Source organism: Mesoplodon bidens (assembly GCF_964165515.1).
Source record: "Mesoplodon bidens genome assembly, chromosome: 8".
Taxonomy (NCBI): domain Eukaryota; kingdom Metazoa; phylum Chordata; class Mammalia; order Artiodactyla; family Ziphiidae; genus Mesoplodon; species Mesoplodon bidens.
In genome coordinates this window covers 40181352-40199735 of record NC_138165.1, presented here as the reverse complement: position 1 = coordinate 40199735, position 18384 = coordinate 40181352, and the positions used below count along the sequence as shown (strand labels likewise).

At 42.3% G+C, this 18384-nt stretch overlaps 1 protein-coding gene across 2 annotated transcripts in view; it reads right to left on the bottom strand.

Annotated features, from left to right (window-relative positions):
- ACVR1 (activin A receptor type 1) overlaps positions 1-18384 on the bottom strand; it is a 127448-nt gene that overhangs the window by 41764 nt on the left and 67300 nt on the right. For both annotated transcript variants that reach the window (XM_081243012.1, XM_081243011.1), the window contains exon 2: positions 17339-17412. In XM_081243012.1, the coding sequence (XP_081099138.1) occupies positions 17339-17405 (67 nt within the window). In that variant the 5' untranslated portion in view covers positions 17406-17412. The remainder of the gene's footprint in view (positions 1-17338; positions 17413-18384) is intronic.

Here is an 18384-nt window from a genome sequence, read left to right as displayed (position 1 = left end):
GACATTTTTAATGAGCAGTAACTTTAATGTGCCAAGGGACAGTCTTTATTTCTCCCTGCCTAGAGAAGTCCAAGAGAAATTCCAGCACCAATCTATTTCTATGAGGATGAGAAACATATATATCTGTTGACATAATCCAGCAAAAAGTTTACACTTGCCAAAAGCAAGTTGAAAGATAATATTTCTAGGGAGTCTAGACATGCTCGCCACTCTCAAATGGCACAAAGCTGGGCTGAGAGTTGCCAACTATGCTGCCCAACAGGTGATGATTCTTTGGAGGGAAATGGATGGGTGGGGTGAGGGGCAGAGCTGGTGGTGTCATATTGATTTGTGAGCACAGCAGAGAATTAAAAAGACTATATTCAAAAACTGGGCAATAAAGCAATTTATGTAAATTTGAAACACAAACATGTATTTCAAACCCCTAAATAATTGTTAAAGGTCATTGATATCCAAAAATACATACTAAACACATTAAGGGGGTTGTACCTATTGATGCTGGGTTGGGGAGGTGAGGTGAGTGTTAGGATGAAGGGGTAAAGTGAGAATAATATAGGAGAGGAGCTGATCACAGGCTGATAATGAATTGAGGCATATGAATCATTCACTCGCTGCACCTACGGTCCCCCAGGAACAACAGCAAACAGTAACTGTAGACCGACCATACAGGGTTCACTCATCACTGATCCTATGGGAATGGATGGTCCAGAGTACCAAAGAATTAATGACACTCTGTGGTTCAAATACAAAATTGTCAATTAAAAAAAATAACAATAATAATTTCTCTGGTGTGCCCTCAGAGTGAACTCTGCTCTTAAAGTTCCAGCCCAAACTGAACTCTAGGTACACAGGTGCAAGAGGCCTACTGCCTTTCCAAGGTCTCTAGCTTTTGAAAGGATGTGGGGACTTTCTGACAGATGTTTAAACTGTAGCCTAGAGAATTTTGCCAGAATTGAGCAGCCTCAAGTAAATACCATCTTTCCTAAGATTCAACCCACTACAGGCAACTCTGCAGTGCATCCAGGCATAATGAGGTATAGATCTTTTTTTTTTGCAGTACGCGGGCCTCTCCCATTGTGGAGCACAGGCTCCAGACGCACAGGATCAGCGGCCATGGCTCACGGGCCCAGCCGCTCCGCGGCATGTGGGATCTTCCCAGACCGGGGCACGAACCCGTGTCCCCTGCATCGGCAGGCGGACTCTCAACCACTGCGCCATCAGGGAAGCCCCCGAGGTATAGATCTTAATCAGATCTTATCCTGAGGGGTCATAAACTAAGTCGAAAACCAAGGTTTTCATATCTCCCCCACCACAATCAGGAAAAAGGGAAAAAGAGGAAGAAAGACAGCTCAGTAATATGTAATAATTAACTCAATCCCTGCTATGGAGGGACCATAAGCCCAGTTCAGCAGTTAGCAAATGGGAAAGTACAAAACCTTCAACAACTTCGCTTCCTATTTTGCTTTCCACCAACATTTAATCTTCTTAATTTGTATATTCCCATATAACTAATTAGCAGAGCCCTTCGTGAATCAATTCTTTTATATACAGCCAGATATAAATGAAGACTCTAAATTCATGAGAATGACCCCATACACCCATGCACATGTCTGCACGTACGCACACACTTCAGTTAAACGCCACTTTGGCAATTTCATCCGACAGAGTGGATTAGTCGAAGAGATGCCAAAAGGATTTTCTGAGCTAGGATTACTAATTCAACAAAGCAGGTTAAAAGCAAGGTAGTAACATTTTCAGATCTTAATACCCACAAGTCTAAGGAACACGGCAGGCCCCCCCAAATGCCTATGACTCACTGTTTTGGTCTTGTTAAAATTTAGGAATAACCATAACATGTGTGGGCCTGTGATATCTTATTTGGGGTAGCCTGGTGGGTCGGGGAGGTGTCAGAATTATCACAAAGCTTTTTTAGGGCCCCAAGCAAGGGTCTGTGGACCTCTAATCTCTCAGACCAGGATATAAATACTCTACACATCAGGGAACGCTGAGGAAGGATAATCACCTTCTGTGACTGATTTTCAACAGTCCAGCCAGGAAGCACCACATCTGATATGAAGCATTTTACACTTGCCTGTGCTAATAACTAGGAAGTGCCCTGGCAGAAGGCAGCCAGTCTATGCTACCTAATTGACACTCATTTAAATAATGGAGTAATTGAAACGTCAAGCCAGAGGTATTCCCTGTGTGCAGAGCTCACCCACACTGTCTGTTCTAAAGGCACCTCCCGGCATTATTCAGTGTCATGGCTGGCACCCTGTGCCCTCTGTAGCCCCAGAACCAGGCCCGTGTGAACACACTCGCAGCCCGCGTCTGGCTGGGAGCAGCAGGGAGTCCTCGGCACCACCTGGAAGGAGCCAGGGCTGGCTCCGCAACCAGAAGTACAGGCTCGGAATCCCAGGGGTTCACCGCAGCCAAAACTTTTAAAAGATTTTTCTTGTTCTGAGCGATACTCACGCTCACCATCTGGACACACCTACTCTCACAGCCTAATCCTAAACTGGCAGAGGAAGAGGCAGAGCAAAGAGCATCGAGGACTTTTTAAGGCTGTCCAGGGCTTCCCTGGTGACGCAGTGGTTGAGAGTCCGCCTGCCGATGCCGGGGACACGGGTTCGTGCCCCGGTCCGGGAGGATCCCACATGCCGCGGAGCGGCTGGGCCCGTGAGCCATGGCCGCTGAGCCTGCGCGTCCAGAGCCTGTGCTCCGCAACGGGAGAGGCCACAACAGTGAGAGGCCTGCGTAACGCAAAAAAAAAAAAAAAAAAAAAAAAATTAAGAAAAGACTGTCCACAGTTTGGGATAATCTCGTGCCTTGTAGTAAGAGTAGCCGCATTTATGTCTTAAGTGGGACTGGAGCAATCTGGGCACAAGCTACAAACGGCTCTCCATGCTCTCCCGCCCACCTGCCCAGTCACGTACTCCAGAATACTCTAAGGCATTTAAACTGATGATCATTCTAAATGGTGAACAAAACCCCACGTTTCCCACTAAAGTCCTTGACAGAAAAGACAAATGAGAAAATGGTCCAAGTCAACCAGCCTGTAGCCGTGATCCCAGGAGTCAGCAAAAGAAACAGGCTGAATCTCTTGTAGGCTCGACTCAAAGCAGCACAAATAATAGGCAGTTATTAGACTACTGCTATAAAAGTCCAATAGCTCAGAACTTTATAGGCTAAAAAAGGAACCCCAAACATCCCTGGACTCTTTCCAACAGTATAAACGATTCATTCATTTGAAATGACAGCTTATATTAGGCTCATAGATATGGGAGTCCTTCCATCAGCTCCTAATCCGAGAGTGCAGTGTGGCATCTCTCCAGAATCAGAAAGCATTTGAGATCTCTGGCATTAAACAAAGGCTTACGGAAGGATTTTGCAATGCCAGGTATCACTGCCAGCAAGCCTGCTCCTAAGACGGAAACACAAAGGTCTGTCCGGAATGCCTAGTGAAGGGCATTTGATGGCCTGGCACGAAGGCAGGCTCTATGTCCAGAAACAAAAGACACCCAAGTACCTAAATGCTCTCATTATAATAAAACATCCACTTAGAGAAACCAAATCATATATTTTTTTCCTGATCAGAGAAATTGATACTTGGTAAAGCTGTAAAAGCCAAGAAGCAAATATGTTCCAGGAGTTAAGAGAGAGAATAGAGGCGTTTGAATAGGATCACATACAAATTAGAATAATGACAACAAAAAATGATGGTAGGGTTTCCACGATTTTGAACTCATCATGCCTCCACTCCAAATGTGTTCTTCCTCCAGTGTTCCCTCACTGAGCTGACCAGACTCACCCCCACTCAGATGAACAAGCTTGATTCCATGACCCTAAAAAAGGAGATGCAGGGAATCTCCTGACAGTCCAGTGGTTAGGGCTCGGTGCTTTCACTGCCGTGGCCCAGGTTCAATCCCTGGTCAGGGAAGTAAGATCCCTCAAGCTGCGCAAGCTGCCAAAAAAAAAAAAAAAAAGGGGGGGGGGGGAGACACAGTGGTCACCCCGGCCTACAAAAGCCCTGGTTGACCTGCTTTCTGCCTCTTCAGCTTCCCCTCAGATCCCCTCAGTTCTGGGAAGGGCTCCTCCCGCTTCAGGAGCTCAGGTCTTGTCAGGTGTGGAATTCCCTCCATGTGGGAGGCTCAGCTCCCTCCCTGCCGACGCCCCCATCCACCCAGTGTGTGCCCATATTCCCGAGACCTCACCTCACCTGTTACCTCCTCAGAGAAGCATTTGTTCACACACCCAAATGTAAAGCAGGAGCCACCTGTCTGCACTCACATGGGTGTGTCTGCATGGCTGCTGACCGTCAGACTGTGAGCCCTATGAGGGAAGGAGCTGAGCCCGCTTTGCTCACTGTTAGGCTCTCCACAGCTGCCTCAGCACTTGGCAGGAGGACAAGCCTGATGAACGTTGGTTTCAGAATGAATTTTCTCTTCACAGACAGGATTTAGAGGTGGGAAGAGACATGATGCTGGTTTTCAGAGAAGACTGAGCCTATAGAGTCTTTAAATGTCAGCAGAGATCTTCAGGCAAGGCTTAGTCACCGAGCCAGCGTGTCTGTGCAAACCCCTTCTCCCTACAGGAGCTCGCCACAGTGTCACACCTGCTCACCTCCTCAGGCTTACAAGTGTGGAAAATCAATACTTTCTGTGGTGTGGTAGGTTTTGTGTTTGCTTGTTTGTGTGTTGGAAGAAAGAGGTAAAATGCAAGAGTTCCAAAAACAAGGCGTAATTTAATACATCAATAGAACAGCAAGGCTTTTATGGGAGGTCCTTCCTTGGATGACTGATTTGAGGACTTTTGGCTACTATGATGCTACGGTGATGAGGATGACCAAAACACAACGAGTGCCTTGGCTTCAGCCAGTTTAGGGAGGTCCTGCAGGACTTGCCTGCTCAGCAGGGACAAAGATGCCCCTGGTCTCTGCTGCCCTTTTTCTCCTATCAGTGAAAACAATGGCATTTTCAGCAGGGAGTGAGGAAGAGTGAATTACATCAGTTTCCCCTTCTTGCTTTGCTGAAGGTGATAAGGATTCCTAAGTCACCCTGCATTTGAACTGCTGAAGCTGAGAGGGGGAAAAAAAAAAAAAAAAGGAATTCCATCTGTTTATTTTGTGGCTGGGCTGACTCCTGGTCTCTGAAATAATCCGTGTAAGTTAAGCCTATTGCAGCAGTCTCACCTTCTATTTCAAAGCCAAAAACTCAGTCTGTGTTTAAATGACTAACAGGTTAAAGAGCACTGTGGGGTATGACCTGAGACGATACTGGTCTGTCTCTTCCATGCTTTTTATGATTCCCTGAACATAGCAAAGACTTAGCTTTAACACATATGCCATGTCTGTGAAGCGACTCCTTCATAAGGGGGGAAATAATGACCCCTTTCTTCATTTTGTCTTCAAACTTCTTGAATCGTCACTTCAGAGAAACACATGATTACGAGGCCTAATGAAAAGCACCCCACCGCAGCCCACCCCACATGGTACTGACAATTCTTGCATCTGAGTGAAGCTCTACTTGTTGGGAGAGTAACAGAGAGGACCACAGACTGAAGAAGGGGGAAAAAGCTGAGGAATTATAAACATTTCAGAGAAGTCACTCCTTGTTCAGATTCAGGAGAGCCAGTGATGTGGTACCATCTATATAGCATGTCTTAGGCTAGAAGCTCCGATCACAGTGTGGGAAAAGGTGTTCCTGACTCTTTCTGGTTGTCTCCCCCTCCTCCCGCGATATCTGGGGAGTGCACGGCTGCTCCAGCAAGCGTTTCCTACCCAGGCTCTACACTGAAAATTCTGGTTTTACAGGACACCCTAAACGAGGGCTCTACACGGGAACGGACAGCAGAGAAGGGCCAGCTCCCACTTCTGTTTCTCCTCCACTGCCCTACGTGACCTTTTTCTCTGGGAATCAGGGACAGAACCTCCAAGGCTGCCAACCTTTGCTCTGCTTACCATCCGCCAGCCGCCACCACATCCCCACACCCTTTCCGGAAGCTTTCAAATCACAGAGATAAACCCTTCAAAAGATGGGCACGGCTCCAATTTGTTAACAACAGTCTTAGAATGCCAGCCTCTAGGCATCGTGGCACCCAGAGCTAAAGGCGAAAATGTCTAGAATTAGTTAAATTCAGCTAAATTCTTCCTCTCTAGCTCCCTACCCTACCCCATCCCAGAGAGAAGCGCAGAGGGAACAAGGTAATCTCTAGACTATTTTCTTTCCAGCCCAAATGAAGCCAAAGAGATCAAGATAGCCAAGGGTGAAAAACTGGGGCAGAGCCCAAGCCTCTGATATTGCTGCTTCCCTATCTCCCAATTTCCCAGTCCTGTCCCAAGGCCCTACCAGGTCCAGATCTCCATGAAGGATCAAAGAAAGAAGGAATCCCATGTCTTCCGTCCCATGAATACATGCCTTGTGCATCTGTATTCCAGCCTTTATAACTTGATCTTTGTCTTGCCTATCTTCTTTACCCCATCAGTCTAATTAATATGGTTCACAAGAATTCATTAACTCCCAAATTCAACACGCTTAAGATTGGCTTCCTCATCAGAGACTAAAGAGCCTACAGTCACCATAAGACAGTTGAGTGCAGGTCATTTTGAGCTTATTCTTTTTCACCCCGGAGCCCACAGAAAGGCCCCAGGTGCCTACACTCAAGGTAGAAACAGAAAGACTTTCTTCAGAATGCTGTGAACCAGAACTGGCTTTTTAAGCACACATGCCTTCCCCCCACACCCCAGTCTCTGTGGCACAGCACACCATTCCCAGCTTCCACAATAATCTTGGACCTTGGCAGAAGAAAGGCAGCTAAATCTGAGATGTGTCACGAGGCCACTGGCTGAGGAGCAAGAATATCTAAACACAAACCAAGGCGAGAGCAACAGGCCAGAGTTTCCACAGACTCCCTTTTAGCTCCTGTGGTTGTAGAGCGCTGATGGCCTAAAGATAACCCACGACTCTAAGAAGGGTCACTTTTAAATAGTAGCTTGAGTACCACCAGTCATTTCAGAAGTATTTCCTTCCAGAGCCTGCTTCCATCCACATCGGCGTGCCAAGCCTGCCCAACGATGGCAAGCCCGCAGCAGAGATGAAAGCCCGGAAGGACACGGAAAGAGTCCCAAAGGGAAACAGACAGCTCCTAACATGTTGGTTCTGTTCTGTGCCCACATTTGGACTGCTGAGAAAGAATCATCTAGCAAAGAGCCACCTTGTAGAAGTGACCTACTGACAATCACTGGGGATTAAAGAGCACGTAGAAAATCAAACAAAATAGTTTTAACTCACTGCCTCCCCTCTCTAAAACTGAGGCAGGGTACACCATGACGGCTACCGTCTAGGAGTGTTTTAGGAAAGCCTTTCCCTCCAAGAGAAAACATATACCTCTCAGTCTGCTTGTCGGACCCCAGTTTGGCTGAGCACGGAGAACTGTACGGCGTCTTCAGCACATACTGCACGTATGCAAGCACTGTGGCCACCCACTAACCACAAAAGTGCCCAGTGGAACTGCTCAGAGGAGCCTGCTGCTTTTTCGTTTCCTTTGAAGCCAGGGCCAAAGTTCCCAGGATCTTCCTAAGAACCCCTGAGATCCGCTCAGCCCCTCACCTATCCACCCAGGGAGCCCACACTGTCCTAAATGGCAGTCGGCCAGGGGCTGGTGTACAAGGGACAGGCGTGCAGGGGGCTATTTTCAGTTGCTATCTGCTCAAACGCGAGCTGCACATGCTCAGGAGGCAGGCAAGTTTGGGTTGCCTTTCAAACTCTGGGTGGTCAAGAGACATACACCTTTCACAGCTGCCCGGGCAACCAGCTGCCCAGTCCTCCTCCCAAGACGGGAGCAATGAAAACAGCGTAACCTGGCCAGCCACCATGCCAGCGAGCAAGCTGCACCTCTCATGTCACTGCCCGGGTTATTCTGAGCTGGGCTTATTGACACTCCATGGCAACACAGGAACAAAGGACCAGCTAGAGGGATTTAAATGTCTTGCAAAAGTTGCTAAGAAAGTCAGCAGCTCAGCCTTCTGTTTTCATAACGGAAATTAGTATTAGATTATTGTTGTTCACTGCTGCTATTATTTGTGAGCTATCTGCAACAAAGGTCTTCTCTTGGAACTAAGGGTTTTGTTTTTGTTTTGTTGGCCACCATCAAGTTGCTATAGTTGGGATGCCTTTGAAAAGGCAGCATGTGGGCCTGTCTGCCCCGACCCTGCAGGAGGACTAGTTTTTCCCGTCCCTTCACCTCTAATCTTGCTGTAACCTGTGATCCACTTCTACCACAAAATTCTTTCAAGGCACACTAAGTGCATCTAATTAATCTTTCAATAGCTCTCACTGACCTCAGGATCGAAGACAAACACCTCATGCACAAGGTCCTGCCAGGCTAGTAGGGCCTCAAATCTCAACCCGAATGCCTTCTGGAGGCTGCTCTGGCCATGCTGGACCACCCGGGTGGTGACCTGTATCCCCCCACTTCTCTGGGCTTGGCCCTTCCCCTGCCTAAAAAGTCCTTCTCAGTCCTTCCTTTGCTGGTCTAATGCCTGTTCATCTTCCCAAACTCTGCCTGTCCCCAATCCCAGCCTGGTGCTCCATGAAGGCCCTTCCGGCCAACACCCCTAGTGCTGTGCTGTAACCTTTGTCCCTTCCAACTAGACTGTGACTCTTTGACAGCAAAAACCCCTTCTCGGTATGTTGACATCCCCAGTGCCTACCCCGTGTGCTCATGGTAATTTATCAACTGCAAGAATGTAAGATTGTCTTATCACTGATTCTCTTTTCCCAGACTTGGAATAAATTCTTTCAAAGGATGATGTGTGCTTTCTTACCCTGTCCCCAGCCCAGATCAGTTCCTGGGTCTCTTATTACCTTTTCTGTATTAGGATAATTATTCTTTCATTCGTCAAATATTCACTGAGCACCAAATACATGCCAGGCGCTGTTTTAGACACTGGAGAGAAAACACCACCACCAAGTCCTGGCCTCTCTCACCCTAGGCCTCACTTTGCATGGCTGACGCCTCACCACCACGCTGCTACTGCTAAGCATGGCTCTGCGGTAATGGCTCTTGAGAGCTCAGGTAACCCACATACAGAAACACGGTAAGAAGGAAGAAGGCGGCTCACGATGGTGTCTGACTCCGCCTCTCTCCTGAGAAAGGCTTGATTCCTATGCGTGGCCAAGAGCCTTCCTTTCAGAAGACACTCTGATTAGCAACACCACTGAACTATCAAAAATTACCCTAACCCTTTGCAAAACTGACAGCGTGAAGCATATGAACGAGGACATAATGTTAAAGATAAACACTGTGTAACTCTGCATGGTATCCTGCAGCATTACATACATCACAGGCGCCAAAGGTTAAACTGGACTGTTGGGGTTTTTTTCTTTTCCCTATCTCTTCCTTCTAGCTTTACCGAATGGGTGTGATTTTTTTTTCATTTATATTGGCTTAGTGTAAATACCAGAATTCAGAAGGTAAACAAATGCAGCAAATAATAAATAGAAGAGGCTACTCCCTGCTCCAAATCACCGTTTGAATAAAAAATATAAGCACAGGTTTTTGTTCTTGCTTTAAGGTGAATCTCACCACCCCCTTCCAAGAGGAAATGTCTCATTCTGCCTCCTATTCCTTCTCTCCTTCCCACATGCCCCAAATATACATATCCTCAGAAAGTCCATGTTCCCCTCTAACCCATAACAAAGCATTAGATGCAGCATTACCGTGGATCTAGGAAACACCCAGCTCTGCAGAGCTCAGATTCAGCTGATTAGAATCAGGCAGCAGCTGTTCCAGTGTTATGACCACGGCTGAGAAGGCACATATGTAAACTTCCCTCTTCCTGTCAAATCACTGGCTTGCGGAGAGAGGATGGTCAGGCTACATGAAGTCGTAAAAATAAATAAATAAATAAATAAATAAATAAACTTTTAAAAGGTCTGGGCCAGCTTTGCTGGAGACTATCTGGGTTAGCTGTCAGAGCCTTCACCTGAGGGCAGCCAGGATTTCCCGGCAGCGAGCTCGTGGGAGCAGACTGGAGGTGTCTTTCTTAAACTGTGGGTTATGACCCATTTGTGGGTAGCGAAATTGATTTAGTGGTTCAAGACAAGGTTTCTTTCTTTCTTTCTAAATGAAATAAAACTGAATAGAATAAAAAAGAGAAGAAGCAGGAGTACATTAGCATAGTAAGAGTCATCACTCTTTCATGAAATTTTCTTTTCAGATGCATGCGGGTCATACTCCAAAATGTTTCTAAGTGTAGACGCACTGGGTCCAACTCTAAAATGTTTCTAACTGTGAGTCACAGTGAACATTTTGAAGGCTGCCCTGCCCTGTGTCTTACACTATCTTGGAATCGACATGAGTTCTGAGTAATTATGACTATTTCATATAACCATTATCTATGGAAGCTTGCCTGAGGTCATGCTGGGCTACAGAGGGAAGTTCTGGAGGACAGCTGGTAATGTTTGGGAATTACAAATTAATTTTTAAATTTTTTTATTGAAGTATAGTTAATTTACAATGTTGTGTTAGTTTCCGGTATCCAGCAAAGTGATTCAGTTATACATACATTATATTCTTTTCCACATTCTTTTCCACTATGGTTTATTATAGGATATTGAATATATTTCCCTGTGCTATACAGTAGGACCTTGTTGTTTATCTATTTTATATATAGTAGTTTGTATCTGCTAATCCCACACTCCTAATTTATCCCTCCCTCATCCCCTTTCCCCTTTGGTAACCATAAGTTTGTTTTCTATGTCTTGAGTCTACAAATTGATTTTTAAATGTTTTGTTTTCCTTGGTGTTTACTTTTCAAGAGCAAAAGTAGCACACATGCCATCCCTACAAATCTCCTGCTTCACCAGTTCTTCCATAAAGAGGAGATGGCATCCACCCTCTCCCCCTTGAGACCGATCTTTATAAAACAGAAGCTTAGAAGCTATTGCACTGCCCACTCACTGTTGACCACAAGGAAACCATTTAATGAGCTAGGGCCTTGGATTTGTTTTCCCATCCATTCAATATTTGACTCTGACTGAATTTTTAGAGTCCTCTCCACACCCTACCACTAACTCCTCTCATATAAATGCATTGAATATGAACATTTTATAATGTTCACTGGGAAAAAAAAAAATTGGATGTGGCTTTAGTTTAACTACCCACAGCTGAAACAAACATTCCCCAGAAAGGAAAAGCTGAAAAGAAGCTTTGTCACAGCTCACCTTGCATCAATAATATACTCATTCTGTTAGGTGAGAAAATGTGACAATGAAGAAGCAGTATCTTAAAAGTGTACAGCTTCACCTGATATTTACATTTTAGGAACTCACAGTGGCCAACAGCTCAGTACATCTCATCTCTCTCCCCAACAAATCTCTCACATGATGATGTGTCAATGAAAAAGATTTGATTCTGAACAAAAAGGATAAATTATAGTAATGAGAAATGAGGGCAACAAATTTAATACTGAGACATTTCTCTTACATTCATTCACCCCTTCACTAACTTCCTGAATTCTCAATAATGAGAAATTCAAAGAAAGGCTTATTCTATTCTTCACCCCCAGTGGCAAAGAGGGGCACCTTTGTGGACCCTAACAAAAAGTCTATTGACGTGATCTCCTTCCTTCTCTCATTGGGTAATTGGGCTGGAAAGTCTGAGTAGTGATGGCTTTGGAAATACTAAAATCAAGTCAACCCAGAAAATAATTTAGTACTTAGCAATCTTCTCTAAGACAGGCCGAAGTCTGTTGCAACGAAACTCTGCAAAAGTCCAGCCTTCCTTGCTGCAATAAAATCTAACTATGGCTTGCAAATTTAATAAAATGTGGGTCATCTTAGCTTTGAAATATTTCTGAAGAAGCAGTATTCCACTTTAAGTTATTTGTGCCATGGTCGTCCCTGCAAATGCTCACAGGGACAAAGGTAAAACCAAACAAGCAGGTTCTGGAACAAAAATGGACTTCTCCCGGGTGGCATAATAGCAGTATTAGAGCATGATTAGTCTTATTAATGGGAAGGAAAAGGAAGGATATACGGGTAATTAGGGCTCAAGTGCTCTTCTCTGTGAGAGCAAATAAAAATCTTCCTGCAGCTGGAGTTGTATATATAATGAACATGAAAAATGAATATTGGTATGAGAGAGAAATAAAAAACACAAACCCAGGTAAAAGGGATTCATCATTTGCTGTTGGAAGCTCTCACCTCAGCCTCTCAAATGGACTGGATTGAGCTGGATTCTAGCATGTACCAGATGTAATATGAATGTGGATGTAGCTAATTTAGGGTACCAAAAAATACAAAGTTCTGAAGAAGACTAGTAATGATTGAAACTCTTGAATACCAATCCTCAAAGTATAACACCTTTTATTGGCTGTATAACCTTAAGCAAGAGTTTTAACCGATTCAAAAGCACATCCCCACTAACCTATCTCATTAGGGTAATGATGAGGATTATGGGAAATAACGAACATAAAACAGCCCAACATTGGGCACATATTAACCACTCAATAAATATTACCTATAAATCATCAAAGAGATAGTTCTAGTAAGCAGTATTTTCCAAACTTACTGGGTCTTTTTGGCCCCAGAGCATTTAGAATTCCACAGAAATTGAGAAATGTTCTAAAGTACACCCATACTAGTCAAACTCTGCCAAAAGTACTCTTTGGGACTTCTTATTTGACATGTTAACACTGTATCTAATCAATATTTAAAAGACATCTGGGAGTAACTAGGGAGAGAAAAGGAAAGAAGCTTTCTGGTTTTTTGTTTGTTTTTAATAGACTAAGAGGAGTACAATACCCAACAAAATATATTAGAACAAAATCTCTATGACTTTCTTATTTATGCACCAAGAATGCCATTAGCTCCATTGAAGCCCAATTAATAAGGTGCTGTAGCTGCTCTGCAAACATCAAACCTGGGTCTGTTTCCTTTTAAACTTGGTAGTCTAGGGCTTCCCTGGTGGTGCAGTGGTTAAGAATCCATCTGCCAGTGCAGAGGACACGGGTTCAAGCCCTGGTCCAGGAAGATCCCACATGCCGTGGAGCAACTAAACCCATGTGCCACAACTACTGAGCCTGAGCTCTAGAGCCCACATGCCACAACTACTGAGGCCCGTGCACCTAGAGCCCATGCTCCGCAACAAGAGAAGCCACCACAATGAGAAGCCCGCACACCGCAAAGAAGAGTAGCCCCTGCTCGCCGCAACTAGAGAAAGCCCGTGCGCAACAATGAAGACACAACGCAGCCAAAATAATAAATTAATTACAACAAAAAAACAAACAAAAAACTTGGTAGTCTAAAGCCCTGCACTAGACAATCTATGAGGCTAATATAAAGTTTTTAGTTATTTGCCCTATTATTTACCTCTTTTGGTTAAGTATTTTGTACTCGACATTTGCTTTATGACTAATGTTGAGTATATTACAATTAGTTCTCAGTGGTTTTTTAAAAAAAAATTTCTAGTAAATATGCAAAAACAAAGAGTCTTTTCATAGAATATGCTATTGATAGTTAACTAGGAGGGAAGACAAGACTAAGGCCACCGCTATTAAGATCAGAGTACTCTAGGTTGTAGCACTCACTGGATGTTGTTTAAAAAAAAAAAAAGCTATCGCAACGAAAGGATATGTGTTCTTTTCCATATCTGTAAACATCCTAGTGCTGGTGTTATATTCAATAGCAAAACCTTAGTGGCATCCATTTCCATTTCAGCCAGACTAACTTGTTTCATTACAGATCTTCACTCTGGCATTAAGAGGTCATTTGCTGGATCCTTTGGGCAGCTTAAGAGCTTAAAGCAGGAAAAAACAACCAATGGCTGGGTTGCTAACATTGTTCCATAAATGCCCTTTTCACCTCCTCTTTCCCCATTCGTTCTCCACTTCCCCTTCTCTATTTATATTACATTTCCACCTCAATTTCTCTTCTACTCTTTTTTTTTCCTATCGTGCCCACACCAAGAGTCCACCAGGACAGCACATGAAACCTGAAGGACTGTCCGACCACACAGAACTGCTACCATACCTAGGGAAGCACACAGAATCTGGAGGGACTTCATTTCACAACATTCTTTATTATTATTTTTTTTTTACTGATCATATTATGTAGCAACTAAAAAGAGGAAAAATCCTAGCAAGTTGCCTATTACGTCTCCAGACATTGTCAAGTGTCCCTTGGGGGAAAAAATTAACCCCTCAGATGAGAACTACTATTAACCCACCAAATATTCCCAGCCCATTTCTTCTTAGTAATTCTTTCAACCTAGGACCCAACCCCTCTTCTAGTTAAACACCTCCTACTCCTTTAAACTTGCCACGCAGGATCCTTATTTTATATCTTCTTGGCACTAATTAAAATGAGTGCAATATTATTGGACTGTATCAAACAACACTGCTTAAATATAGACTATGGATACCTAAAGTGGTTGACGATAGCGTTTTTTAATAGAAACTTAATGTAAGCTGCTTTATATAATTGTAAATTTTCATAGGAGTATAAAGGAACAGATAAAATTCACATTTTTTGTTGTCTTCAAAACCGTGTGTACTTTACACTTAAAGCATATCTCGGCTTGTATCAGCTGCACTTTGAGTGCTCAATATGTGGCTAGTGGCTCCCTAACTAAAATACATGTCAATGAACATGGGAAGGAGGGAGGAACAGATCAAATATTATACACCTAATATATAACAAAATAGATTTCTAGTATATCAAGCACTGATTTGTCCACAGTGTTGGCTACATTAACTTATATTATATGCCTCCTTGGAAACTTATCAAGTGTATAAAACTGATCACTATACCCCCAAGAGCCTGTAAGAGAGGGATTAGTCTTACTGGCCCATCTGATCACAACAAGGCTGAGATTCACACCATAAGCACCACTCCTCACGGAGCAACCCTTATAAAATAAAGTGCAAACTGCTCAATGCACAATAAAATAAGAGTTTGTTTACACATCCAGAAAGATTTACACCAACATGCTAAAAGCAATTACATGTAAGTGCAGGGAATTATAGGCAACTTTTATTTTCTTTTTCTCTTGATTAGCACTTGTGGACTCCACAGAGGCAGTGCCATCCCCAAGTACCTTTTTGCAAATGGGGAGAAGGGAGGATAGTGAGAATGAGTTAGGCCCTAAAATGCCTCTGTGATCCCATACAACTAAGAGTTACCCTGTGCCCCTTCAGGTTCTCACTGGCCCACCTACTAAGCATTCATTTACACGAAAACTGCTGTATAATTAATTGAACCTAATATCTAACTCTTTTATACATAAAAATACAAAGTATGTCTTATACTGTCTTAATGTATATGAAATTTTCTCAAAATATAACCACTGTGTAAATCAAGGCACAAACAGTTCTCTGTTTTGTTGGGATTCTACCAAAATTTGTTCACCAAGTCAGCAAATTCAAGCGCTGCAGACAAGATCACTTGTGATAATTAAGTCACCGATACAATACACTAGTACCAATATGTTTTCTGTTTTCTAAGACATCAAAGATTATTATATGTGTGTGTGTGTGTATAGGTATATATTTTTATACAAACATTTGTTACTTCATTACATCTTCTAGTGTACTCATGCCCAACTACACTAGATTATATTACATTTGTCTATACATACTATTTTAATTATATGACATATTTAATTACATATTATTTTCAGAGAATTTTCTCTTCATTTCAGATAGCGAATTATATTGAATTTTTAAAATTTATGTTTATAAGAAAGGTATGGTGTGTATAGGTTGCACTCCAAGAAAATCAAGGGACATTATCAAATATGTATAAAAAGGGGATGTTCACATGCAAAAAAAAAAAGAAATCTAGACACAGACCTTATACTCTTCATAAAAATTATTCAATTAACAGATCACAGACCTAAATGTACAACACAACACTATAAAACTCCTATTAGATAACATAGGAGAAAACCTAAATTACCTCACCGAGTATGGCAATAACTTCTTTTTTTTTTGGCAATAACTTTTTAACGACATGATCCATGAAAAAAATAATTGATCAGCTGGACTCCATTAAAATTAAAACTTCTGCTCTGTGAAAGATAATGTCAAAAGAATGACAAGACAAACCACAGACTGGGAGAAAATATATGCAAAAGACATATCTGATAAAGGACTGTTATCCAAAATACACCAAGAACTCTGAAAGCTCAACAATAAGAACAAACAGCCCAAATAAAAATTAGGCCAAAGACATTAAGGACACCTCAATAAAGATATACAGATGGCAAATAAGCACATAAAAAGATGCTCCACATCATACATCATCAGGGAAATGCAAATTAAAACAATGAGACACCACCACATACCTATAAGAATGGCCAAAGTCCAGAACACTGATAACACCACATGTTGGTGAGGATGTGGAACAATAGGAACTGTCATACATTGCTAGTGGGAATGCAAAATGGAACAGCCACTTTGTAAGACAGCTTAGCAGTTTCTAACAAAACTAAACATACTCTACCATACAATCCAACAATCACAATCCTTGGTGTTTACCCAAAGGAGTTGAAAACTTATATCTACACAAAAACCTGCACATGGATGTTTATAGCAGCTTTATTAATAATTACCAAAACTTGGAAGCAATCAAGATGGCCTTCAGTAGGTGAATGGATAAATAAACTGTGGTACATCCAGACAGTGAAACATTACTCAGCACTAAAAAGAAATGAACTATTAAGCCAGGAAGAGACACAAAGGAACCTTAAATGCAAAATACTAAGTGAAAGAAGCCAATATGAAACGGCTATATACTGTATGAATCCAACTACATGACATTCTGGAAAAGGCAAAATTACGGAGGCAGTAAAAGAATCAGTGGTTGGCAGGGGTTGCAGAGGTGGAGAGAGAGGAATAGGTGGAGCTCAGAGGATTTTTAGGGCAGTGAAATACTCTGTATGATACTATATTGATGGATATATGTCATTATACATTTGTCCAAACCCACAGAATGTACACCACCAAGAGTGAACCCTAATGTAAATTACAGACTGGGGTGATTATGATGTGTCAATGTAGGTTCATCAATTATAACAAATGTACCACTTTGGTTGGGGGGATGTTGATAAAGGGGGAGGCTATACATGTGTCAGGGCAGGGGGTATATGAGAAATCTCTGTATCTTCCTCTCAATTTTGCTGTGAACCTAAAAAACAGCTTTAAAAAAATAAAGTCTTAAAAATGGGGGGAGGGGAGGATTGCTAAGTCTGATAGGATTAAGAACAAACTAGTTTACAGTAAGCCAAACAATACACAGTATACTCATCCTACCCCAAATAGTTGTGAGCCACTTACCTTCCATACTAGGGGAAGGGAAAGCAATCATCATTAGCACAGGAAGAATCATCACTCCATCTACCATTGTACAACTGTGGAGGGAAAAAAAGAGATATCAGTAAAACAAAAAAATTTAACTGTAGGATGACAAATTAAATTAAGCATACCACCTTCAAACTGCCGTTCAGGGCCTTTCTTACAAATCCCCCTCACATATGTTGCCTTATTTCTTAGTACATTTAAACATATACCCTTTTACATGGATCTAAATAAATCATCTTAAAGAGTTAATCAGATTTACCTCCTACTGGTGGCCACTCTGAGGCAACTTTCTCTGAGTCTACCCACTTACAAAGAACTCAAAAGGGACATGACAAATTCTCAGCTGTAAGGCCAGGCATTCCTAAAGGACTTTAGGTTTGAATTTTATTTTATGCCACAGAATGCAAAATTGGCACCAAGTTAAAAACTCTTAAGAAGCACGAATAGACTGTTCTAACACGATGTTAAAGATTAAGTGACTGAATAATCCAAACTAATTACTATGTTTGAGCCTTCCTTTAAAAGGATTAGAGGTGAAGCAACCTACATCATCATACAGCCCCCAAAAAGAAAAAAAATAAAACAAAACACAAAACTGTAACTTATCCCTCATCTATGGCAAAGCAATGTGTTCTTACATTAACTTCAAATTTAACAAAGCATAGACACAATCAAGACATGAAGAAATCATATAAAATCTTAATATATGAAACTATAACTGAGAGAAAATAAGATACTTGATATAAATTTTAAGTTGATATTGCCCTAAAACTACATTGGCAGAAGCTCAATGTTCTGAGTCAAGGGGTTACAACAAAGAACTTTTCCATCTGAATAATTCCTATAAAATTTTGGAAATATGATGGGAGTTTGGCTATACTAATTCTTTATTACAAAGAATAATTTAAAAAAATTAAACCTTGAACTAGTTGCAATTTTCTGGATGGTAAAAAAAAAAAGAGAAAATGGGTAAAGTTCTTTAGTGAATAGGTTCATGTGCTATCTTACTCTTAAAGCTTCAA